The following is a 23,352-nucleotide window of genomic DNA, read 5'->3' on the forward strand; positions in this document are numbered from 1 at the left end:
CGTGCGCGGACGCGGCGCCCGTCGAGCTCTTCCGCGGCGACGCCGTCGCGCACAACGTGGGCTTTCTCCTCGCCGGCGGCGCCCTCCACGCCTTCGGCGGCCTCTTCGACGAGCGCGATCCCGCGCGGCCGGGCGTCCGCGCGGCGGGGCCCGTCGCTTTGACGCGAGAGGGTTTGGAGGCGCTCGCGAGGGCCGACGTCGCGCGGGCGCCCGTCGTCCTCGGCGGCGCCCACGCCGGCGGCATCGACCGCCGGCCGCGCACGGGCACCTACTGCGAGTACGACGGCCGCGTGTCCGCGGCGGCGGCGCGCGGCCGCGTCGTTTTGCTGGCGCGCGCGAACCTCGCGCGGAACCGCACCGCCGACGGCGGCTTCGGCGGGCGCTCCGTCCAGGCCGCCGCGGGCGCCGTCGCCGGCCTCGGGGACCCGGCGACGCTCCTGGGGCCCTTCTTCCCCGCGGACGTCGCGGCGTTCGCGCCGCGCGGCGCGTGCGCGGCGCCCGCCGCGGGCGACAACGTCTACTTCGCGGCCGTCAACGCGAACCCCGTCGACGCGTCGACGTTCCTGGGCCTCTTCCCCGTCGTGCGCAACGGCGCGGATCGCGACGACGCCTACGTCGCGCTGGCCGTCTCCTGCGACGGCGTCGCGTTCTCCGCGTTCCGCCGTTTGCTGAACTCGACGCCCGCGAGCCTCGGCCGCTCGAGCGACCACCCGGCGGACGGGTTCCTCGTCGACGGCGGCGCCATCTACTTCTACGTGCACCGCGGCGTGCCCGGCGTCTTCGACGACGACCACGGGTCGAGCTCGATCGCCGGGTCGCGCGTCGTCCGCTACGAGCTCGACCGGCCCGCGCTCGCGGCCTACACGGCGGAGGCCAAGGCGTCGCTCGCCTCCTGCGGCGCGTCGCCGGCGCCGGCGGCGCCCCGGTCCGCCTACGACCGGTGCTGGCTCGAGTGCGCGCGCGACGCGCGGCGCTCGAGCCGCCACCGCGACGACCGCGCGGTGGACGCGTGCTTCGCCCACTGCCTCGGGAGGCACTGCCCTTATTAAGCGTCGGACGTCAGCACGACCGTGAGCTGCGCCCACTGCCTCGGGAGGCACTGCCCTTAATTAAGCGTCGGACGTCAGCACGACCGTGAGCTGCTGCTTCTTCTTGGAGAATTTCGCCGACGCGGCCGCCGGGTCCGCGGCGAAGGGGAGCGCAATCTTCGCCTTGCGGCGGTCGACCTTGAGGCGGAGCGTCGCGCCGGAGACGTCCAGGTCGACGTCCTTCATGGACGCGGCGCCGTCGAGCTTGGCGACGATCTGGACGCGCCGCCGGCCCGACGCGTCGCGCTCGAGGTCCTTGGACTCGTACGCGAAGCCCGGCGCGTCCGCGGCCGCCGCCGCGGCGGGCGGCGGCGGCGGCGGCGCGGCGGCCTTGGCGGCCTTGGCGGCGTTGAGGCGGTCCGTCGCCTTGGCGTCGGCCGTGGCGATGAAGCCCTCCTTGAAGTCCTTGAGGACGCCCTTCTTCTCGCGCTTCCTGGGGGCCTCGCGCTCAACCTCGGGCTTCTCGGGGAACTTCTCCGCGGGCGCCGGCTCCGGCTTCCCAAAGTCGCCGAACATGCCGCCGAAGTCGAGCTTGTCCGCGAAGGATCGCAGCTGGTCGATGGTGCCGTCGTCGTCGTCGTCGGCCGGCGCCGCGGCTTTCTTCGTCGCGTTCGAGAACTCCCTGTCGACGTCGGCCATCATCGCGTCGAAGACCGGGTCCGCGACCCTCGAGTCGCGCGTCGCCGCCTCGTCGTCGCCGTAGAGCGACGGCTTCGTGTCGTCGTCGAGGAAGCCCTTGGTGATCTTGTCGAAGGCCTTGGTGGAATAGTCGGGCTCCGCCGGCGGCTTCGGCGCCGCCGCCGCGGGCTTGTTGCCCACCTGGCCGCCCTCGGCGTGCTTGCGGAGCGCGGCGTCCTGTTCCTCCTTGGTCATCTGCGTCGTGTCGACGACCTTGCACTTGGACATGAAGCGGCTGTAGGTGCCCTCCTTCTGCGAGTCGCCCTGCGAGCTCCCGTTCGGGTAGAGGGGCTTGGCCTGCTTCGCCTTGTCGCCCGCGAGGAAGCCCTTCGTCACCGCGGGCTTCTTCGGCTTCGCCGGCGCGTCGCTCGAGATGTCGAAGCCGTCGGTCGACGCCTCGAGGGCGTCGTCGGGGGCCACCTCCTGGATCATGACCTTCTTCTTCTGGGCCGCCGTCTCGGGCAGCTTCATGGCCAGCCCGTTCTCCTTCTCGCGGTCCGCGGCGAGGCCCCGCGCGCGCGCGAGGAGGCTCTCCGGCGACGCGGCGACGCCCGTCGCCTCGGCGTTCGGCTTGACGTCCTTGGGCGGCGCCTTCTTCTTCTCCCGGGAGCCGGGGGGCGCGGACTGGAACGAGACCTCGTCCAGGGGAAAAGCCACAGGCTCGTCGCCGGCCTTGCCGCCGCCGCCCTTGTACTTGGAGTTGATGTGCTTCCAGCTCTTGGCGTCCGTGTCGACGGCGAGCTTCGACTCCGCCGCGACCCAGCGCACGGCGAGCGCGGAGACGTCGCGCTTGAACGGCGACCGGGGCCCCTCGGCCGCGACCTGGTCCAGGACCCAGGGGTGGAAGAGCACGTCGATGGCCTGGCCGCTGCCGACCTGGTCGCCGGCGCCGGCGACGGCGCAGGGCCGCGCCGAGCCGACGACCATGGGGATCTGCAGGCCCGACGCGGACGACCAGCCGGGTTTTTGGGATTTCACGTCCACGGGCAGCCCCGCGGCGTCGTTGGGCGGCTGGAGCGCCGGGTGCGCGCAGCAGTTGATCATGAGCTTGCCGCCGTTGTACTTGAGCGCCGCCTTGATGACGTAGCCCGCCGCCGGCGTCAGCGCGTCGGGCGTCATGAGCTTCGACATGAGCTCGTTCGCCTTGGCGTCGTCGGGCTCCATGCCCTCGGCGAGCTCGTCGCCGTTGGCCTTGGCCATGTGCTTGGCGCTCTCCGTGAGCAGCTCGCTGTAGCCGTCGGGGTCCTCCTCCGACATCTTCGTCAGCTTCTGCCACATGCCGTCGGCGTTGGCGAGCTCCGACGCGGGGATGCCCATCTGGCGCGCCATGGCCTTGACCTCCGCGGGGATCTTCCCCACGCCTTTCGCCGAGTAGTCGCCGGGCCGCGCCGACTGGCGCTTGCCCTGGTTCATGGCGGCCGGCGAAAAGGCGCTGCGACGCGCGCGCGATGGGGGCAGCCTCGGTTTTGCGCTGCGCGGCCAAAGCGCACCCAACGGCTCAACGAGCCGACCGTGCCTCGGCTGCCGCGACGCGGACGATGGTCGCGTCGCGGCTCTTGGCAGCCCTCGTGCTCCTCGGCCGCGCTTCCGCGCGCGACTGGCGGACGGCCGCGTTCTGGCCGGACGTCTTCGAGACGCTGCAGAAGGGCCGCTTGCCGACGCAGCCGGCGCCGCGCCGCTGCATCCTCGGCGCGTTCAACGCCACGGGCTGCCGGGCTGCCATTTTATTGCCGGCGACGTACCGCGAGAGCGCCGCGAGCCTCGAGAGCCAGGCGGCCGTGGCCCGGGCCCTGCACGCGGGCCTCGGCCACCCCGTGGCCGTGCTCGTCGTCACCGAGCCGCCGTACGACGCCGCGAGGATCCGCCACGCGTTCCGCGAGCACGTCGTGCACATCCGCGAGCTCGCGGATGCGGAGCGGCGCGCCCAGGACCGGTTGCCCTTCTGGCTGCGCCAGTGGTACAAGCACGCCGTCGCCGTGCGCATGCTCGACCACCTCGAGGCCCACTCGCGGCACCCCGTCGACGTCGTCGCGAAATTCCGCTTCGACAGCCACCTCGTCTTCCGCGACGACGCGGCCATCCTCGCCATGGCGACGCGGAGCTTGGCGGAGCCCGACGCGTTGTGGGCGCAGATCGAGATGCAGTGGTGGGGCGCGGCGGCGGTCGCGAGGACGTTCCTCGACGCTCTTTTGACGGACGCGCGCGAGCCCGAGGCCTACGAGCTCGTGCTCAACGGGACGCAGCTCCGCCGCTGGGACGCCAAGCCCACGAAAGAGTGGTTCGACATGATGGCGGCGTCGGACCTCATGTTCCCGGGCTACGGGGACACATCCCTCGACGAGCTGCGCGCGTCCGGGGACGCGAGGCGATGGGTCCGGACGAAGCCGTCGTTCTGGCCCGGCGTCTCGAGCGAGGAGCTCTTCGTCGGCGCGGCCCTGCGCCACGACCTCGTGATCAAGGACCTGACGACGGCGCCGGGCGTCAAGGAGGCGACGTGGAACAAGGACTGGATGCGGTGGGTCGAGGTCGACGGCTGCAAGCTCGGCAACGTCGTCAAGCTCGACGGCAGCGACGACGTCGCGACCTACGGCGCCGCGGCGCGGGACTGCAAGCTCTACCCGACGGGCAAGAACGCGACGCGCGGGCGCTTCAACGCCTACTTTGCGCGGAATCTGACGGACGCGGACCTCGGCGCGGTCGTCACCGCGCGCGTCGCGCGCGAGAACCCGACCTGCGCGGAGACGTCCTACGTCTTCGGCGACGGCATGCTCGAGCGCATCTACCCGGGCTTCTGGGGCGCCGAGCTCGAGGCCACGGTTACCTAGTAGTCTCCCGCGGGGTGGTGGTGCGCGCGCCGCCGCGCGAGCGTCCTCCGCGTCGCGAGCCACGGCTCGCCGTCCGGGTAGCCGCGCATGGGGCGGTCGCGCAGGTCCCGCCGCACGGCCCGGAACGCGCAGGCGGACCCGAAGTCCGGGTCGCCGTGCTCCCGCTCCCGGCCGTCCGCCGCGCAGATCGTTTCGTTGACGAGCATGTCCGTGCGGAACCGCATGCCCCGGCTGAACGCCTCGGAGACGCCGTTCTTCCGCCCGAAGGAGAAGGAGACGACCGTGCGCCGGTCCCGCGCCAGGTCCCGCGCGTGGTCCGCGTAGGCCTCCCGCGCGCCCCGGTGGATGAGCCGCGAGTCGAAGACGACGGCGTCGCCGGGCCGGCTCCGGATCTGGTCGTAGGGCGTCTCGGACTCGGGCCGGTGGTCCGCGTGGTAGGGGTCGAGCCGCGCGAGCACCTCGGCGTGGCGCGTCGCGTTGTCGTGCGTGTAGGGCGCGATGCTCAGGCCGCCGTCGTCGAACGCGTGGTCCTCGAGGTAGAGGGCTACCGTCGTGACGCGCCGGGTCTCGCCGCGGTCGTCGGCCCAGAAGGTCGTGCCCTTGCCGAAGCCGAACTCGCGGCCCGCGGCGCAGATGGCCGCGTCCGTCGTCGGCGGCGCCCGGTCCCGGACGTTCGGCTTGGCCATCGGCGGGAGCCGCGCGGCGCCGGACGCGGGGCACCACGTGTCGTCGACGAAGCTCAGGCCGGTGGCGTACAAATCGAAGGCGCCGTAGAGGTCGTCGGCGTGCCAGTTGCCGACGCGGCTCACGTAGATCTCGCTCCGCTCCAGCAGGTAGAAGTCGTCGCCGAGGATCGCGGTCAACAGCTTCGCGAGGCGCTCGTCGCGCGCGATCTCGTGCTCGAACTCGAGCAGGCCGGGCAGGCGCTCGATGCCCGGGATGAACCAGCCGCCGAGCTTCTTCCCGTTCATCATGTACTTGTGCGTCTCGCCCGTGCGTTTCAGGTGGTCCAGGACGCGGTTGCTCATCTCGGCGACGCGCTCGGCGCGTATGACGTTCGGCAAGACGAAGTAGCCCCGGCTCTCGTAGAGGTCCAGCCAGCTCGTCGCGGTCGTCGACGCGACGACGAGCGCGAGCCGCACAATGGCCGGGCAGCCTCGACGCCGGTCGACGGCCCGCATCGTGGCTTGCCACCAGTTGACCGCCAAAGGTGCACATTCAAGTGTTCACGTTGAAGTGTTCACGATGGGGCTGCTGCGACGTCTCGTGCTGCTCCTCGCCGCGCTGCGCGCGGCCGCGCTGACCGTGCTCATCACGGGCGGCAACGGCGGCATCGGCACGGAGCTGGCCGTCGAATTCGCCAAGGCCGGCCATAGCGTCATCTCGGCCTGCCGCGGCCGGTCGGCCCACGTCCACGAGCGCCTCGTCGAGGAGCAGCTCGAGGCGCGCGTGCGCATCATCCTCGGCCTCGACGTGTTGGATGACGCCAAGACCGACGCCTTTTTCGACGCGCTGCAGGCCGAGGGCGTCGTGCTCGACGTGCTCGTGAACGCGGCCGGCGCGCGTCTCGGCCGCGTCCGCGACGACGAAACGAGCGATGAGCATCAAAAACGTAGGTCGCGACGTGGCAGCTGGCCGTCGACACGTACCCGGGCACGACCGAGCCCATGCAGCTCGGCGGCCTGGACCTGAAGCTGCTGGGGAAGGTCTTCGCGGCGAACGCCGTGGGCCCCGTGCGCGTCACCGAGGCCGTGCTCAAGCGGCGCCTCCTGCGGTCGCCCGGCGGGAAGATCGCCCACGTGTCGTCGAAGCTCGGCAGCATCGCGAGCAACACGGCGACGGGCCAGAACTACGCGTACCGCATGAGCAAGTCCGCGCTCAACGCCGCGGGCAAGTCCATGGCCGTGGACCTCCGGCCCCAGGGCATCGCCGTCGCGCTGCTCCATCCGGGCTACGTCGCGACGCCCATGACCGGCGACCGCGGCGACCTCACGGCCGCCGCGAGCGCCGCGGGCTTGTACAGGCGCATCGTCGACGACCTGGACCTGGCGAAGAGCGGCACCTTCTTCGACACCGACGGGTCGGCGCTCCCCTGGTAACAGTTCACCCTAGCCGCGCTTAAAGTCGGCCTTGCCGCCGGACTTCTCCAGGAGCCGCAGGTTCGTGATCTCGATGTCGTGGCTCAGCGCCTTGCACATGTCGTAGACCGCGAGCGCGGCCACCGAGCACCCGGTGAGCGCCTCCATCTCGACGCCCGTCCGGTGCGACGTCGCGACGCTGCACGTGATGTCCAGGGCCCTCGCGGCGTCGTCGGCCTCGAAGGCGACGTCGCAGCCGTCGAGCGCGACGCTGTGGCAGAACGGCACGAGCTCGTGCGTCCGCTTCGCGCCCTGGACGCCGGCGATGACCGCCGTCGTCAGGACCGGGCCCTTCTTCGACGCGAAGCCCGACGACGACAGCTCGTCCCAGGCCCCCGCGGGCAGGACGACGCGGCAGGACGCCACGGCGCGCCGCGCCGTGACGGCCTTGCCGCCGACGTCGACCATGCGCGGCCGGGCGGTCGACGCGTCGACGTGGCTGAGCGACGCGAGGCGGCGGATTGTGCCGCGCATGCTTGGGTGCTTGCACGGGTAGCTGTCGCGTGTGCGACGACGACGAGAGCTGCGGCGCGCGTGCGACGACGACGAGGCTCGAGACAGTCGAGGCAGGGTGAAACATTGGTGAACGTGCCGCCTTGTTGACGTAGTTGCATCGCGCAGCTGCGGCCAGCAACCCAGTATGGGATTGCAAGGCTGCCCAGCCCTGCTGCTCTGGGCGCTGCTCCGGGTAACGCTCGGCGACGACGTCCCGTCACCGGCGCCAAACCTTGCACCGAGCCTCGCGCCGGCGCCAAACCTTGCACCGAGCCTCGCGCCGACGGGCACCTGCGGCGACACCTGCCTCGGTGCGACCTGCGATTTTTGGGTCGAGCGCTACGGTTTGGACTGCGACATCCTCGAGGACGACAATTACTACGCCTGCGACTGCAGCGCCTGCGCCTGCGCGGCGGCGGTGACGACGAACGCGACCTGCGACGGCGGCGGCGGCGGGGCCGCCGCGGTCGCGTCCGGGGCGGCGTGGGCGGCCGCGTTCGCGGCGTACGAGGGCGCCGCGTGCGCGGACCTCGCCGTGGACCTCGGGTCGTCGTCGTTCGCCGCCGCCGCCGAGGTCGTCGTGCCGGCGTCGGGCGCCGCGACCGTCCGCGACGGCGCCGTGCGCGCGGCCGGCCGCCATCGGCTCGTCGCCGTGGAGAGCTACGGCGCGCTCGACCTCGAGAACGTCGCGCTGCGCGGCGGCCGCGACGACGCCCTCGGCGGCGGCTGCGTCTTCCTGGGCAGCTACGCGTCCCTCACGCTCACGAACAGCGCGCTCGCCAACTGCTCGACGACGGGGAACCCATTTCTAGTCGCTCTCGTGGCGGCAGGGGCCCGCTTCGAAACTGGCGAGAAAGCCGCTCTCCTCGGTGCTCTCAGAGCTGTCTGCCCTTTGGCAGAGGCGGCGAAGCAAGAAGCCAATTATGCCAAACGGTTTCCCAGGCGGGCGGGAAAGGCAATACATCGTTTTTCATCGACAGAAACCAAGCGGCGGCGAGCGACGGTCAAGGCTCAGTATGCGTCTGCGATCGCCTTCGTCGAGTCCGTCCCCGACACGTAGTGAATTAGGGGCCTGCTAAGAACGAAGTCAGGGCAGGATGCGGACGTCGCCGGAGTTGGCCAACAGGGACCTCAGCTCGGCCTTCTCGCTGCAGCCGCGGAGCTCGTCCGCGAGGCCGACGAGCTCGAGCGCGTCCTTCAAGCGGCGCACGGAGAGGTCGCCGAGCTCCTGGCGCGTGAAGACGAGGAGCGGCGCGGGCCCGTCGTCGGGCGGCAGGGACCGCGGCGGCCGCGGCGGGCTGCCCGCGGCGTCGTCCTCGCGGTAGCAGTAGCCCTCGGCCGCGGGCGGCGGCACGAACTCGAGGCTCCGGGGCGCGCCCTTGGCGTCGTGCGCCTCGGCCCCCGGCCGCCGGGGCCGCTTCTCCGCCGCCGCGCGGTCGTCGGCGGCGGGCGACGACGACGCGCTCGACGACCGCTTGAGCTCCGGCGACTCGCAGCCCTTGGCCGGGAGGTCGTCCACGTCCATGGCCTTGGATTCAGCCCCCCGCTCGGAGAAGGCCACGCGCCCCGACGCCACCAAGTGGTCCACGAGCTCCGCCTTCTCGACGCACTTCGTCGAGTCGACGCCGATCTCGGCCATGAGCCGCTTGAGCTGCTTGATCGACCACGTCGCGCGCATGCCCGCCTCGTCGACGTCCAGCGCCTTCGGCGGCGCCTCCTTGACGAGCTGGACGACTCCAGTCTCCACGAGGCGCATGATGAGGTCCCGCTTCTCCGTCACGTCGCGGAACGCCTTGCCCCGCGCCGCCGCGAGCGCCCGCAGCTCCCGCACCCCCAGCCGCTCGAGCTCGCGCATGCGGTAGCGCGGCACGCGCGCCGCCATGCGGCAGCGCCGCCCGCTCTCGAAGCGCGCGTCGCTCGACTCGAGCTCGTAGCGGCAGTTCGGGCACGTGCCGTGGCGCCGGAGCCACGACACGACGCAGTCGGAATGGTACAAATGGCCGCAGGGCAGCTTCGTCGCGACGTCGCCGACGCGCTGCGGGTCCAGGCACACGCAGCACTCGTCGTTGCCGTCCTGGATCAGGTCCTCCTCCGTGATCTTCACGAGCGGCAGCTCGCCGAGCGCGCGCTCGGCTATCGGAGGCGCGCCGCGATGCTCGTCGACGGCCGCGGCCGCGCTGTTCGCCGGGTGGCTCGACGCCTGCTGCTGCGGCGGCGCCGCCGCCGGCTCGAAGGGGCCGCCGCCGCCGCCGCCGAAGAGGCCGCCGCCCCCGCCGCCGTTCGCCATGGCCTCCCGGAAGGCGGCCTCGTACCTACGGAATTGGGGTGGTGGCGGCGCGGCGTGCCATGAGTGTGACGCCGGGCCGGACGCGCTGCGCGCGAAGTCCGACGGCGGGGCCTGCGGCTGCTGGTTCCCCCAGCCCCACATCGCTTCGGCGCGCCGAGACTCGGTCGAGGACGACGGACAGTGGCGCAACACTCGTCGAGCGCTCGCGGCAAACTCGTTTCCGACTTGTTGAACTGCAATCGGGGCTGCGATCGTCATGGGCAGCGATTGACAAGCTCCAGTGTGAATGGTCGTCTCCCTGTCGAAGGATGCGACCCTCGCGACCATCTTCGCCTTCGTTGTCTTCGCGACGCCGTTCACGCTCATGCGCGCCGCGGACTTCGAGGGCAGCGCGACCCACGGCGTGGCCCAGCGCTGGTCGCTCGCGTCCTGCTGCGTCCACTGGGTCGCGCTCGTCGTCTTCCTGCTCTACGTCGCGTGGACGCCCGCGGACGCGAGCAACCGCGCCTGCTACGTGCAGGAGACCATCTTGGTGTCGCTCTGGGCGACGTCGACGTGGAGCTTGTACATTTTCCAGTACTACAAGCAGCGCGTCGTGACCATGGCGCTGCCGGGCGCGAGGGAACCGCTGCTCTCGCGCGTCTTCAAGGTCCTGGCCTTCGCCTACGCGCCCGTACTGATCGTCGGCATGCCGTTCTGGGTCTCGGAGGAGCTCTCGGACGTCGCGGACGCGCGGCACGCGCGGCACGGCATGTGCCCCTGGGTCATGCGGCGGCGGTGGCGGCCGATCATCATGGCCCACTTCGCCGCGGACAGCGGCCTGTCGATCGTCAGCCTCTTCCTGTTCCTGCGGCCCATCCTCGTGAGCGCGCGCAACACGAAATCGACGACGCAGCTCGACATGGCGTCCATCGCCCGCCGGAACGCGGCCGCGAGCCTCGTCGCCATGGTCTCGACGCTGCTGCAGACCACGGCGCAGTTCGCCTGGAAGGTCGGCGAGCGGTCGCCGTTCCTCTTCTGGCTCGTCATCTCGCAGGACCTCGCCTTCAACATCGTCTCCATCTGCCTGAGCTACGCCCTACCGGAGGCGCTCGTGAACCTCATCCGCCTGTCGAGGACGGAGAAGTACCTCCGCCGCTGGCGGGAGTCGATCCGCGCCTTCGGCCACGCGCCGAGCCCGCGAACGCCGGAGGCGCGGACGCCGCGGCAGTTGAGGATGCCCAGCCGGCCGACGGCCCCCGGTCTCGCCATGGTCTAACATATCCCGCCGGCGGGATATGTTAAGCACCGCGTCACGTTAGGCCTGTACGGAGTAGAGCGGCTCCGCGAAGCCCGGCGGCCGCTTCTGGAGTATCGTGAGCGCGTTCTGGAAGCGCTTGTGGGGTTCGAGCAGCGAGACGTGCGTGACGTGGTCCGGGTCGATGCCCGTCGCCTCCTTGGGCTCGCGGCGCCGCACGGCGTCGAGCCAGAGCCGCGTGTTCTCGTTCGTGATCGTCGAGTGGCAGACGAGGTAGCCGCCCGGCTCGATGGCGGGCCAGATCTTCGCGACGTACTCCGCGACGCGCGTGCCCACGCCGAAGTCGAGCCAGAAGAGGTCGAAGGACCCGCCCTCGTACAGATCGTCCATGAGCCACGCGTCGCCCTTGGCGAAGGAAAAATACTCCGCGAGCCCGAGCTCGCCGGCGATGGTCGGAATCGACGACGCGGCCTCGGACTGGTGCGCGCAGTCGTCGATGCAGACGAGCCGCGCGGGGACCGCGTCGTGGCCTTCGACGTAGTCGCCCACGGTCCAGGGCCAGCGGAGCAGCTCCGCCTCGCCGCCGCGCTGCAGCTCGCGTATCCTCGCGAGCTCCGAGTCGTTGTCCGCCAGCGCCTTCAGCAGCCAGAGGGACGTGTAGCCCGCGCCGACCTCGAGGACGCGCCGCGGCTTCACGAAGCGCGCGAGGTCGTAGAGCAGCGGCGCGGCGTTCTCGACGCCCATGTGCACACTATAGGCCCGCCGCGCCGCGTCGAGGAATGTTCGGTCCACGTAGGCCCGCGGCGCGAAGGCTTCGGTGACCGCCGCGACGTGGGGGTCGACGGGGTCGACGGGCGTCGCCTCGCCGTGGAAGAGCGCGTCCGTGCGGATCACGTACTTGGCGCCGCCGCGCGCCGCCGAGCCCTCGTGGAAGGGCCAGGCCTTGCGCGCCTCGGCCATCGCCTCGTCGCCGACGGCCTGGGGGAACAGGAGGGCCGACCCGGCGACGGGCGCCACGGACGCGACGAGGTCCTCGAGCTTCGCGCCGGCGTAGAACTTCGTCTCGCCGCCCTCGAAGTCGTCGCTGAGGTAGAGCAGCACGGTGTAGCGGCTCGCGTAGGCGCCGTCGTAGGCGTCGTAGGCGCAGGCGTCGTCGACCCAGCCGCCGCCGGGGAAGCCCGCGTCCACGTGCGGCCGGAACGTCTCGACGCCGTCGCCCGCGTAGCGGTAGAACCGCAGCCGCGCGTTCACCTTGTCCGCGAAGCGGAACCCGTCGCGAGCGCGCGGCACGTGGGGGGCGATCCGCGCCGACAGCTCGTCGATGAACGCGCCGTCGGGCCGGCAGGCGACCTGGAGCGCCGCGTGGTGATTCTTGCCGGCGTCGAACGTCGCGAAGCAGCCGGAGCCCTCCGCCGCGGCGACGAGCCGCGCGCACTCGTCGCGCGCTAAAACGTCGCGGACGACGAAGGCGCCGTCGACGCCGTCGACGGCTTCGACGGCCCTGTTCAGCGACCGGCCGCCGTAGCGCAGGTCGGCCCAGGTGTCCTCGACGCCGATGGTCGGCACGCCGCTCGACTCCATCTCGCTCTGAGCCGCGCGGCCGCCGGGGTGCTCGAGGATCTTGAAGGTCGGCGCGAGGCTTAACGCGGCGGCGCATCGGACGCATGCGAGCGCGGCGCAGAGGCGCGGGCTCGACGTCATCGTCCACTGTAACTCAGCAGCGAAATGGTCGCGGCTTCACGACTGAGCCCGCCATCATCGTGTGTGTTCGACTGCACTAGCAAGTGGGTTCAGCCAAATGTTCAACCAGCACTTTTCATTGGGGATTCATTGGGGCAGCTTGTTCGCGGGCGCGGCCCATCGCGCCGTCCAGACCTCGGAATCCGGCCGTCCATCGCATCGCGCAGCTTGTTCGCAGGCGCCGCCCATCGCGCCGTCCAGACCTCGGAATCCGGCGCCGTCCATCGCCCGCTCGGAATACGATGGCGCTCCGGATCCTCGCCCTGGCCGCGGCGGCCGCCGCGGACTGGGCTGCGCCCAAGCAGTACTCGGTGTCGGTCCTCCTGGAGCTGCCCTACATCGATCTCGTGGAGCCCATCGAAGTCTACTATGACGAGGCTCAGGAGCTCCAGCGCATGGACTACTGGCACGGCGCCGACACCTACGTCTTCAACGCCACGGCGGGCGAGAACTCGACGTCGCACCAGATCGTGCCCACGTCCAAGGACGGCGCGACGTCCGCGGCGACGTGCTTCTCGATGACCGGGGAGGCGCCGCTGGCCTCCGTGTTTCCCAGCCTCGCCAAGTTCACGAAGGCCGACGGCACGAAGCAGATCCGCGGCGTTGAGGTCGACGCCTTCGAGCTCGTCCAGCCGGAGTTCGACCCGGCGAGCGGCATGATCGGTGCGTCTCCCTTCGCGTTTCGTTCCGGCGACGCGTCTCCTCAGGCAACTATTCCTTTTACGTGCGCCACGACGACGGCGCGACGCCGGTGAGCTTCGAGTTCCTGGGCCACAACACGATCACGGGCGGCCACGTCGACGAGTGGGCCTTCGTCTACTCGGCCTACGCGCCGGGCCCCCAGAAGGCGGAGCTCTTCACGGCCCCGTGGGCGAAGATGACCTGCGCGGAGCTCGAGACCGACGACGACGACGGCCCGACGGTCGCCGACGACCACTTCCTGGGCACGACGCCCCTCGACGACCTCGCGCTGCTCCACGCCGACGGCGGCGACGGCCGAAACGACGCGTTCAGAAGCTACGCCGACAAGTACGGCAAGACCCGCGGCGCCGACCGGTTCTCGCTCTTCCACCGCGCGCGCCGCTACGTCAACGCCGTGAACCGCAAGCACCTGAGCTACACCCTGGAGACGAACCACCTCGCGGACTGGACCGCGGAGGAGAAGCGGGCGCTCCGGGGCCGGAAGCACACGCCCGCGGGCTTCTCGACGAAGGCGACGCGGTCCCACGAAGCCGCCGACGTCGGCGATCTCGGAGAAATCGACTGGCGGAACGAGGGCGCCGTGACGAAGGTCAAGGACCAGGGCTCGTGCGGGTCCTGCTGGTCCTACGGGACGACGGGCGCCATCGAGGGCCAGCACTTCCTCAAACACGGCGCGCTCGTCGAGCTCAGTCAGCAGAATCTGATGGACTGCTCATGGCCCCAGGGGAACAACGCCTGCGACGGCGGCCTGGACTCGAACGCCTACGACTGGATGCTCGAGGTCAACGGCGGCAAGGTCGCGGCCGCGGAGCCGTACGGCGGCTACAAGAACGCGGACGGCGCCTGCCACGCCGCCGACGGCTTCCACGCGAAGATCACGGGTTACGTGAACGTCACGGGCCTGCCGGCGTTTAACGACGCGCTCGCGAACGTCGGGCCGCTCTCCATCAGCATCGACGCGACGCCCGAGGACTTCTATTATTACAAGAGTGGCTTCTACTACAGCGACGACTGCAAGGGGGGCGTCGACGACCTCGACCACACGGTGCTGGCCGTCGGCGTCAAGGTCCACGGCGACCAGCGCTACACGATCGTGAAGAATTCCTGGAGCACGCACTGGGGCGACGCGGGCTACGTCTACATCTCCCAGAAGAACAACTGCTGCGGCGTCGCGACGGCCGCGACCTACCCCACCATCGCGTGAAGAAGGAGGCCCGTCCCGCCCCCGGCCCGGCGCGGCCGCTTAGAGCGGCTCCGTTCTTAAGGCAGGCCGGCGATGCCGTCGTCGTCGCTGTCCGGCTCGGGCTGCTTCCGCGGCCGCGGCGCCGGCCGCGTGCCCGGCGCGGCCCGGCGCTGGGCCTCCTTGAGGGCGGCGATCTTGTTCGCCGTGGCATGCGGGCGGTCGCCGCCGTAGCGCGCGTCCATGGCCTTCATCCAGTCGTCCTGCTCCGTCTTCTCGCGCGCGGCGGCCGCCTCCTTGCGCCGCCGCGTCTCGGCCTCGCGCGCGTCGTTGCGCGCGACCTTGGCCCGCGCGGCGTCCGGGTGCTCCTCGGCGTCGCAGCGCGAGCAGGCGCAGAGCACGCCGTAGCGCGCGAGGAGCGCCGCGCGGCGGTCCGCGCGCGGCGCGGCGAGGTCGACGCCTTCGTAGGCGCGCGTCACGAATTCGCCGACGCCCAGGGGCCGCGTCGCGTGCCAGCGCTGCTCCGCCGAGCGGCCCGCGGAAGCCCGCGCCGTCGAGCACGCCTCCAGGTTCGCGTAGGACGCCGCCACGGACGGCGCGCACGAGTGCTCGAGGAGCGCGAAGTGCGGGTAGGCCCCGTAGGCCGCGAGCTCCCCGTCGTCGTCGTAGATGGGGAAGTGGGCGCAGCGGCCCACGACCAACAAGTCCACGATCTCCTCGCGGCGCGCCTGGGTCCACTGCTTCGTCGCCGCGAGGACGCGCGACTCCGAGAGCGCGGACGCCAACCGCCGGGCCCGGTCCGCGGGCCCGTCGCCGACGACCTCGTGCGTCGCCGCGACGCCGCGCACGTCGACGCGGATGGACCGCTGCTCGCCCTCGTCCTCCGCGTCCCGCAGGTTCAACTTGCGGAAGACGCGCGACGCGAGCGCGCAGTCGACGAATTCTTCCTCGTCGCCGTCGAGCATGTCCAGGAGCTTCGGCAGGGTCTCGCACTCCTCGCGGTGGACGCGCCAGGCCGCCTTCTGGCAGGCCACGGTGCAGTAGCAGGCGCGCTTGCAGCGGCTGCAGCGCTTCGCGGACGCGAACGGCGCGAGGCAGTGCGCGCATCGCGACGTCTCCGCCGCGGGCGGCACGAAGGTCGCGAAGGGCTCCGTGCCCATGAGGAGCGCGCCCCGCTTCACGTCGAAGCCGCAGACGACGCGGTTCGTCGCCTCGGCGAGGTCCTCCTCGCGCTGCTTCGCCGTCTTCTGCCAGTTCGGGCCCTCCCAGGGCGTCTCCCGCTTGAGGCCGAAGCGCCAGAGCACGCGCGCCTGGCGCCCAAAGTAGGCCGACGCCTCCGCGTCGGGCATGGCCTTGCGGATCGCGCGCCGCTCCGCGAGGAACGCCTCGATGGCCTCCGTGTCCTCCTGCGCATCGTCCAGCCCCATCGTGTCGAAAGGCGACTGGGTGGCTGCTCTCTCATCAGTCGTCGGGGAAACATGGGCTGCTCAAAAATCTTTCGCAGCTTTGTTGAACGCAATTACAATCGAGAGCATGGACGACGTTCCGTCGACGGCTCCGGTGGCAACAGCGACCAATCACGCTGCCCGCCAGCGGCGCAAGTCGCTCAAGCAGGAGGCGAAAGCGCTGCGCCGCGCGAGCCAGCTCTTTCGCAAAGCCGAGGCCACCATGGCCAGCGTCGAGGCCGCGGCAGCCTCCAGCGGCGCCGCCGCGCGGTCGCCCGCCACCTGCGCGCGCGCGGAGCGCAAGAGGACGAAGAAGCCGAGCCGCTGGCAGCAGCCGCACGGGGACGACGACGACGCGCTCGACCGGGGCCTGGACCGGCTCCGGACGCGCGCGGCCGCCGACAGGGCGCACGTGCCGCCGGCGGAGCGCGTACGGCGCAAATCCATGCCCGGCGCCGCGGCCGCGGACGGAGCGGCCGCGCCGGCCGGCATCGACGAGGCGGCCGCGCTGCGCTCCGTCTGCGATCGCGTCGCCCGCCTGCCCAAGGGCGTCCCTCCGAGCCGCGCGGACGTCGTCGCGATGCGATTCCTCTGCGAGGCGCTCGACGACGCCGCGGCCGCGGCGCGGGGGCCCGCGGAGCGGCCGCTGTCGCCGGCCGTCGAGAGGACGCCGGTCGCCTTCGCGGCGCGACCGCCGGTCGTCGCGTTCCGACCGCCGTCGCCGGTCGTGAGCTTCGAGGAGTCGTCGCCGCCGGCCGAGCGGCCGGCGCGGCCGAAGCGCTACTCCGTCGTCGCGTCGCGGCGGCCGGCGCCGCGGAGGCACCGCGAGTCCATCGCCGTCGCGCGCCTGAGCGACCTCGCCGGGGAGCCCGCGCGCGCGGCGCCGCTCGTCGCCGTCGCCGTCTACGGCCCGGCCTGCGCCGACGGCGTCCGCGTCGGCGAGCGCGTCGCCGGCGCCGCGGGCTACGCCGTCCGGCCCGTGGCCCTCGCGGAGGTCGCGACGGGCGCGGAGCTGCCGCCCTGGCCGGCGTTGCCGTCCTTCGCCTGCCCGGACGGCGTCGCGCTCGAGGTCCTCGGCGCCGCGGCCGCCGCGGACCGCGTCCGACGACCGGGGACGTCCCACGTGGCGGTGCTCGGCGGCGACCCGCACCGCTATCTGACGGTCGTCGTCGCCCCCTGCTGCGTCCGCCTCGCGCGGCCGGGCGTCCTCGCGCGCCACATCCAGCTCGCGGCGTCCCGCGCCGGAACGGCCGCCGCGGCGCCGACGACGCCGTTCTCGCGCGCGGCGCCGCCGCCGCGGGCCCCCGCGGCGTCGTTCGAGCCGCTCGAGGGCGACGACGACCGCGCGCTGGACGCGGCCTTCTCGGAGCGCGGCCTCGCCGTCGTCGGTTCGCGCGCCTACGCCGCGCTGTCCGACGTCGAGAACTGCGGCGCCGCGCTCAAATTCCTCGCCGGCCTCGCGGCCCGCGACCGCGCCGCGGACGCGGCCTTCCTGGCGTCCGCGCACGACGTCGACGACGTGCCCCGGTCGCTGGACGAGTTCCGGTCGCGGGACCGGTCCTTCGACGACCCGGCCTTCGGCGACCGCGTCCGCGACGCCGCGGCCGCGGTCGACGCGGCCGCGCCGCGGCCGCTCCGGGGCTGGGCCGTCGCGGCGACGCTGGCCCGGGTGCGACCGGCGCACGTCTTCGGCGCCGTCGTCAGCCTGCTGCGGGAGCGCAGCGTCTGCGTCGTCGCGGCCGACTCGGCGACGGCCGCGGCCGTGGCCTTTGGGCTCGCGAATCTCCTGGCGCCCCTCGCGTGGCAGGGCGCGCTGATCACGACGCTCCCCGGCGACGAGGTCGACCTGCTCGGCTCGCCCGTGCCCTTCATCGCGGGCATGACGGCGGCGACGGCGCGCCGCGCCGAAGTCGCGTACGCGGCCGCGGGCGACGAGGCCACGCTCCGCGAGCTCTCCGTGCTCGACGTCGAGGCGGGCGCCTACGTCCGCGGCGCCGGCGACGAGCGCCTCGCGCCGCCGCGGGCCCTCGTCGAGGCGCTCGCCGGCTCCTTCGCGCCCGACGCGGACGTCGTGGCCATGCTCGGCGACGATCCGGGGGACCGCGCGGCGCCGATCCGGGCCTACGTGGCGTCGCTGCTCGAGGACCTGCGCACGGACTGGAAGACGTACGGCGAGGAGAATTTGGAGACCGGCGACTTCGAGTTCGTGCCCGAGTTCTTCCTGGAGCCCGTCGAGGCGCGGCTCGCGCTCCAGCGCGCGATGGCCCACACGCAGATGGTCATCGGCCACGTCGACGCGCTCCGCGAGGCGGCGCGGAAATAAAGGCATGTACAGGGCCGGTTAGCGCGCGTGTGCGGCCTATCGCCGCGCGTCGTGGGGGAACTCGTCCGCGGGCGAGCGGAAGGAGCGGAGGGGCGACGTCTGGAGGAGGTTGGACGCGCGGGACGTGTAGATGCAGGAGTAGTCGATGACCTGCTTCGCGAAGCGCGACGCCTGGTTGCCCGTGCGGAACATGGGCCCCCAGACGGGGTGGTACTCGGCGTGGTGCGCCTCGCGCGCGCGCCGGAGCGACGTCCGCGCGTCCGACTGGGCCTCCTCGAGCGCGTCCTTCTCCGCCGAGTCGAGGAAGTGCGTGCCGTCGCGGATCTGCGCGAGGCGCAGCGTCTGCACCGCGAGCTCCGCGGCCTCGCACGCCGTCTCCTCGGCGGCGACGCGGCTCCGCGCCGCCGAGTCGAGCGCGTCCACGGACAGCTCGTGCTCGAGCTCGGGCACGATCAGCGCCGTGCGCCATCCGAGCGACCGCTTCGACCGCACGATGTCGCCGTACATGTGGTCGCCGACGTAGAGCACCTGCGACCCGGAGTCGATGCCGAGCATCTCGTGGAGCGCGCGCCACGTGCCCGACTGGAAGACCTTGCCCTCGCGCGCGAGGAACGCGTCGCCGCCGATCTCGTCGACGGGCTTGCCCACAAAGTTGTGGAGCGTGCCCATGTTCGACGTCGTGTCCACCCGGAGCATGTCGCGGCGGCCGTCGCCGAGGAACGCCGGCTTCCCGCCGCCGACGACGATGACGTCGAACAGGTCCATCCAGCCCCGGTCGTCGACCGTCTTTCCCAGCAGGAAGTTCATGACGACGTTCGTGTAGTCGAAGAGCGAGTTCGTCAAAAGGAAGACCTTCTTGCCCGCGAGGCGGTACTGGTTCAGCATGGGCACCAGGGAATCGTCGCGCAGGATGTAGCGCCCCGGGTCCTCGGCGACCTCGTCCTTGATGACGCCGTCGTGGTGGCACATGTCGACCGCGTGGCGCACGTCTTTGAACGCCTGATAATAGGACACCGCCCGGAACTCGTCCCCGTCCATGACGTCGACGAGCTGCGCGTACAGCGACGCGTCCACGAGCTGGAACAGCGAATCCACGTTCACGAAGTCGTCGCCCACGAACGTGGGCGTCGCGTCGGCGACGCCGACGTACAACTTCTTCCGCTCGTCCGGCGAGAGCTCGCGCGTCCCGTGGAAGGCCACGCGCACGTACTTGTGCCGGTCCATCTTCAGGATGTTCCCATGCCGCTTGTCGATGACGAGCCCCCGCAGGTGCTGCTCCGGGTCGAAGGTGAAGCCGGCCACGGCCTCCTCGGGGTAGCCCATCTCGACCAGTTTCCGCTTCGCGCCCTCGAACGCGAGCATGTCGAAGTTGACGTTGTACTGGGCGAGCGTGTAGTCCATGTCGAAGCCCACGGCCTCGATGGCGCCCATGTTCAGCTCGCGGTTGCAGAAGACGCGCTGCGTGAAGTCGAACTCCGGCGTGCCGCTCAAATCGACCTCCGCCGTCATTTCCGCGACCATGGCGACGGGCGGCGCGGCCCGGCGCGGGGTGGCGGCGACCGGGGCCTTGGGCGCGAAGGCGCCGCAGCGCGTGGCCAAGGTGAAGAGGCAGAGGGCCGCGGCCATCGTGTCGAATCTACTGTCTAGCATACTCAACTCTTCAGGAGGCGGCTGGATGACATCACGCGCGGCGAGGCGCGTGCTCGACGCCGTACGTGCCGTCCGCCACTCTGCACGTCCGACGACGACGACGACGCATAGGTTTAGACATCCGGGCCCGCCCGCTACCACGTCGCGGACAAAATCCCGGCGCCGCTTACGCCGCCGCGCGCGCGCGCGGCTCAGTTCTCGACCGTGTCGGGCCCGCCCTGGAGCAGCATGTCGATGAGGCGGAGGACCTGCTTCTTGGAGAAGTACTTCTCGAAGTCGAGGAACTCGCGGTGCTTGTCGAGGAGGTTGTCGAGGACGGCGAGCGCGCACATGTCGTCGTCGATCTCCGCGACGACGGCGGCGAGCTCCTCGACCTCGGGGAAGGGGATGTCCTTGCGCAGCACGGTCTCCGCCGCGTCCTTGAACTCGAGGGCCAGGAGCGGCGGGTCGTAGCGGATGCCGACGCGGTGCGGCGTCCACGACGGCTCGGGGAGCTCCGCGTCCTTGAGGAGCGCGACCTCGTGGGCCTCGCGGAGCGCGTTGGCCTGCTCCACGTTCTTCTGGGCCGCCTCCTGGTTCGTGTCGAAGGAGTAGGACTGCATGCCCGCGCCCGGCAGCGACGGCCCGCCGCCGCCCGCGCCGTCGCCCTCCGTCGACGGCAGCGCGCACGAGTTGGGCTCCGTCATGACGCAGACCTGGGACGCGTCGCCCAGGGGCCACCAGGCCTCCATGGGCTCCTTGGACACCGTGAAGTTCTTGCCCGTCTTCTGCTCGTCGTTGAAGTCGAAGATGCCCCACCAGAAGTTGATCGCCGGGTTCAGGTTCGCGGCCGCCATGCACTTCTCCTGGCCCGCGAAGCCGCCGGAGAAGGGCGTGAAGGCGATGCCGCTCGACAGCTCGATGACGGGCTCCGTCTGGGAGTAGAGGCTGAACTTGCAGTTCGTGCAGTCGCGGAGCCGGAGCTGCTTGCACGCGACGTAGAAGGTGCAGTCGGCGCACTCGCGGATGAAGACGGACTCACCGGACGCGCCGATCATGATCTTGCACCTAGGGGCGGCGCGGCGCGGTCGGCGCGGCGCGGGAGAGCGGGCGCCGCGGGGCTCGCTCGCGGCACGCGTCCACTTGCACCATGTCCGTCGCGTCGCAGACCGCGGCCTCGCAGCCCACCAAATCGCGGATGTCGAAGGCCTGGCCGTCGACGTCGCCGGGCTTCTTCGGCGCGAAGGTGTGGTTCTCTTTCTCGTAGAACGTGTACTGCGTCAGCATCTCGTGCTTGCGCCACTCCTTCTTCGTGTGGAAGACGGTGCCATCCGTGCCTACGCTTCTTTTCTTCTGAGCTGGGGACTGGTAGGCGCGTCGACGGGACGCGGCGGCGGCGCAGGTGTAGGTCTTGCCGCTCATGGTCGCGCCGAAGCCAATGGAGGCTGCCCCGTTTGAACGGTCGATGCTGGGTGCACCACGGCGGCATCTCCAACCTCTCGACTCCCGGAGCTTCTAGCGCGCGGGGGGGGGGCAGCCATGGTCGCGACGTCCGTGCCCGTGCGCAAGTCGCTCACGTGGACCGTGGACGACGGGCGGGGCCGCGACGCCTTCCGGGGCAACATGTCGACGAGCGTGGCGCCGAACGGGCGCTGCCACTTCGACCCGAAGCTCATGCCCATGCCGACGCCCGGCCCGACGTCGACGACGGACGACATCCAGCCGGCGCGCAAGGTGCCGGGCCTCGCCTTCGGGCGGGCGACGGAGCCGCGGTCCAAGTCGCCGGACCCGCGGGCGCCGCGGCCGAAGGGGCGGCCGGCGCGCCGCGCGCCGCGGCCGCTCGCGCGGAGCGAGACGTACGAGCTCTTCGGCACGACCTACGACCAGGACGCGCTGCCCGTCGCCGAGACCTTCCACCCGCCGGCGTCGCCCCTCAAGTCCCTGATCGCCTACGAGGCGCGCGCGGCGCCCGTCGCGCCGTCCGCGGGCACGAAATTCCTCACGGCCGAGCGGAAGACGATGCTCTTCGTGAAGCCGCCCAAGGTCGTTTCCCCGGGCCCCGTCTACGACCTGCGGACGAGGCTCGGCCGCGACGTGCGCCTGATCAAGCCCGCGGCCTTCGTGAAGGAGCGCAAGTTCGAGCAGGCGCGCTTCGAGGGCACGTACCGGCCGCCGTCGTTCACGCCGGGGCCGCTGACCCACGAGCCCTACGAGCCGCCCATGAAGCCGTGCTCCGTCCTCATGATCCAGGACCCGGACGCGGAAAAGGAGGCCGTGGCGCTGAGCGGGAGCCTGTTCTAAAACTTGGTTTGTTTTGGCGGGGGGCGCATCTGCGCGTGCCATCGGAGTAGGCCTTCGGAGGACACGGCCCGTGATGCAACGGATGGTGAAGCCATCGCGGGCCATCATGCCGCTCTGGAGGTGCCACATCGACAACGAGGCCTACGTCTCACGCTGAGCTCGAACATCTCCGCCGTCGACACAAGGTGCGTGCCAGCCGCCGGCGTTCGCCGCATCCGCGTCCCCATCCCGAATACACCCGCCGCCGACGCGCGCTGATCCGAAAGGGTTCGCGCGCCGCGCGGAGCCATCGCGGAGGCCATCCCCGAAGCGTGCACTGCTCTCTGCGCACTGCGCCGTCGCGGACGCCGCGCGCCGCATCCTGCCGCCCACCGGTCCCCGGTCCCCATTGCGTCCCGAGCGCGCGCGCCCTCGTAGGCCGCGGCGATGAAGTACTTCCCGCAGTACGCGGGCCTCGTGTCGACGCCGATGCTCGTCGTGCCGTCGACGCTCTACGTCGTCGCCGCGGTGCTCGGCTCGCGCATGACGACGCCGGGCAAGCCCGTCTGCGACGTCAAGAACATGATGCGGCTCTACAACGTCGCCCAGATCGCCGTCTGCGGCTACATGACGCTGGGCCTCCTGCCCGTGCTGGGGTGGCCGAACTTCTTCGGCATCGACTCGGAGTTCACGGAGGCGGGCGAGTGGTTCGTCCTGGTCCACTACCTGTCGAAGTTCCTCGACTGGTTCGACACCTTCTTCATCATCGCCAAGGGCAACGCGAAGAAGCAGCTCTCGTTCCTCCACGTCTACCACCACTCGACCATCGGCGTCGTCTGGGGCATCCTCCTCGCGTCGGGCAACGGCAACGGCACGGCGCGCTACGGCGCGCTCATCAACAGCGTCACGCACGTCTTCATGTACACGCACTACCTCTGGACGTCCTTCAAGTTCAAGAACCCGTTCAAGGCGCTCCTCACGAAGTGGCAGATCGCCCAGTTCTACTCGTGCTTCCTCCACGCGGTCCTCGTCCTCTCCGGCGTCTTCGTCGTGGAGACGAAGATCGACAAGGAGCTCGCCTGGCTCCAGTTCTGCTACCACATCACCATGGTCTACCTCTTCACCTTCCAGATGGCCTGGATCCCGAAGTGCTACGTGCCCCTCGACGAGCTCGACGACGCCGCGCCCGCCTCCTCGAAGAAGCGCGCGTAGGGCCCCGGCCTGTTGTGTGGCCCCTCGTTACGCCCCTCTATCGACGCTCAGCACCGCGTGTGGAGGCACCGGACGATCGTCGTCACGTTGTCC

General features: G+C 71.3%; 8 protein-coding genes across 8 annotated transcripts; 3 read left to right on the plus strand and 5 right to left on the minus strand.

Annotated features, from left to right (window-relative positions):
* Positions 1-1,109: 1,109 nt before the first annotated feature.
* Positions 1,110-3,179, minus strand: AURANDRAFT_65734 (hypothetical protein; the record flags this gene model as incomplete). The annotated part of the gene is made up of 1 exon (XM_009040714.1): positions 1,110-3,179. One exon carries the CDS (start codon positions 3,177-3,179, stop codon positions 1,110-1,112), a length of 2,070 nt encoding a protein of 689 aa, XP_009038962.1.
* A 1,408-nt stretch (positions 3,180-4,587) lies between these two features.
* On the minus strand, positions 4,588-5,619 carry AURANDRAFT_65735 (hypothetical protein; the record flags this gene model as incomplete). The annotated part of the gene is made up of 1 exon (XM_009040713.1): positions 4,588-5,619. One exon carries the CDS (start codon positions 5,617-5,619, stop codon positions 4,588-4,590), a length of 1,032 nt encoding a protein of 343 aa, XP_009038961.1.
* A 217-nt stretch (positions 5,620-5,836) lies between these two features.
* AURANDRAFT_65736 (hypothetical protein) lies at positions 5,837-6,690 on the plus strand (the record flags this gene model as incomplete). Its single annotated transcript, XM_009040672.1, has 2 exons — positions 5,837-6,166; positions 6,208-6,690. 2 exons carry the CDS (start codon positions 5,837-5,839, stop codon positions 6,688-6,690), a joined length of 813 nt encoding a protein of 270 aa, XP_009038920.1.
* Positions 6,691-6,699: 9 nt separating this feature from the next.
* AURANDRAFT_29248 (hypothetical protein) lies at positions 6,700-7,137 on the minus strand (the record flags this gene model as incomplete). The annotated part of the gene is made up of 1 exon (XM_009040712.1): positions 6,700-7,137. One exon carries the CDS (start codon positions 7,135-7,137, stop codon positions 6,700-6,702), a length of 438 nt encoding a protein of 145 aa, XP_009038960.1.
* Positions 7,138-9,124: 1,987 nt separating this feature from the next.
* Positions 9,125-9,511, minus strand: AURANDRAFT_29511 (hypothetical protein; the record flags this gene model as incomplete). The annotated part of the gene is made up of 1 exon (XM_009040711.1): positions 9,125-9,511. A coding segment is annotated over one exon (387 nt), but the record flags the coding sequence as incomplete, so codon positions are not given.
* Positions 9,512-12,730: 3,219 nt separating this feature from the next.
* Positions 12,731-14,394, plus strand: AURANDRAFT_59223 (hypothetical protein; the record flags this gene model as incomplete). Its single annotated transcript, XM_009040674.1, has 2 exons — positions 12,731-13,151; positions 13,196-14,394. The coding sequence occupies 2 exons, from the start codon at positions 12,731-12,733 to the stop codon at positions 14,392-14,394; spliced, it is 1,620 nt and encodes a 539-aa protein (XP_009038922.1).
* A 3,780-nt stretch (positions 14,395-18,174) lies between these two features.
* Positions 18,175-19,647, minus strand: NTD1 (hypothetical protein; the record flags this gene model as incomplete). Its single annotated transcript, XM_009040710.1, has 1 exon — positions 18,175-19,647. The coding sequence occupies one exon, from the start codon at positions 19,645-19,647 to the stop codon at positions 18,175-18,177; it is 1,473 nt and encodes a 490-aa protein (XP_009038958.1).
* Positions 19,648-22,217: 2,570 nt separating this feature from the next.
* Positions 22,218-23,302, plus strand: AURANDRAFT_69886 (hypothetical protein; the record flags this gene model as incomplete). Its single annotated transcript, XM_009040675.1, has 2 exons — positions 22,218-22,253; positions 22,486-23,302. One exon carries the CDS (start codon positions 22,495-22,497, stop codon positions 23,257-23,259), a length of 765 nt encoding a protein of 254 aa, XP_009038923.1.
* Between the last annotated feature and the right edge of the window lie 50 nt (positions 23,303-23,352).

This window comes from Aureococcus anophagefferens, assembly GCF_000186865.1.
Source record: "Aureococcus anophagefferens unplaced genomic scaffold AURANscaffold_16, whole genome shotgun sequence".
NCBI classification, from domain to species: Eukaryota; class Pelagophyceae; order Pelagomonadales; family Pelagomonadaceae; genus Aureococcus; species Aureococcus anophagefferens.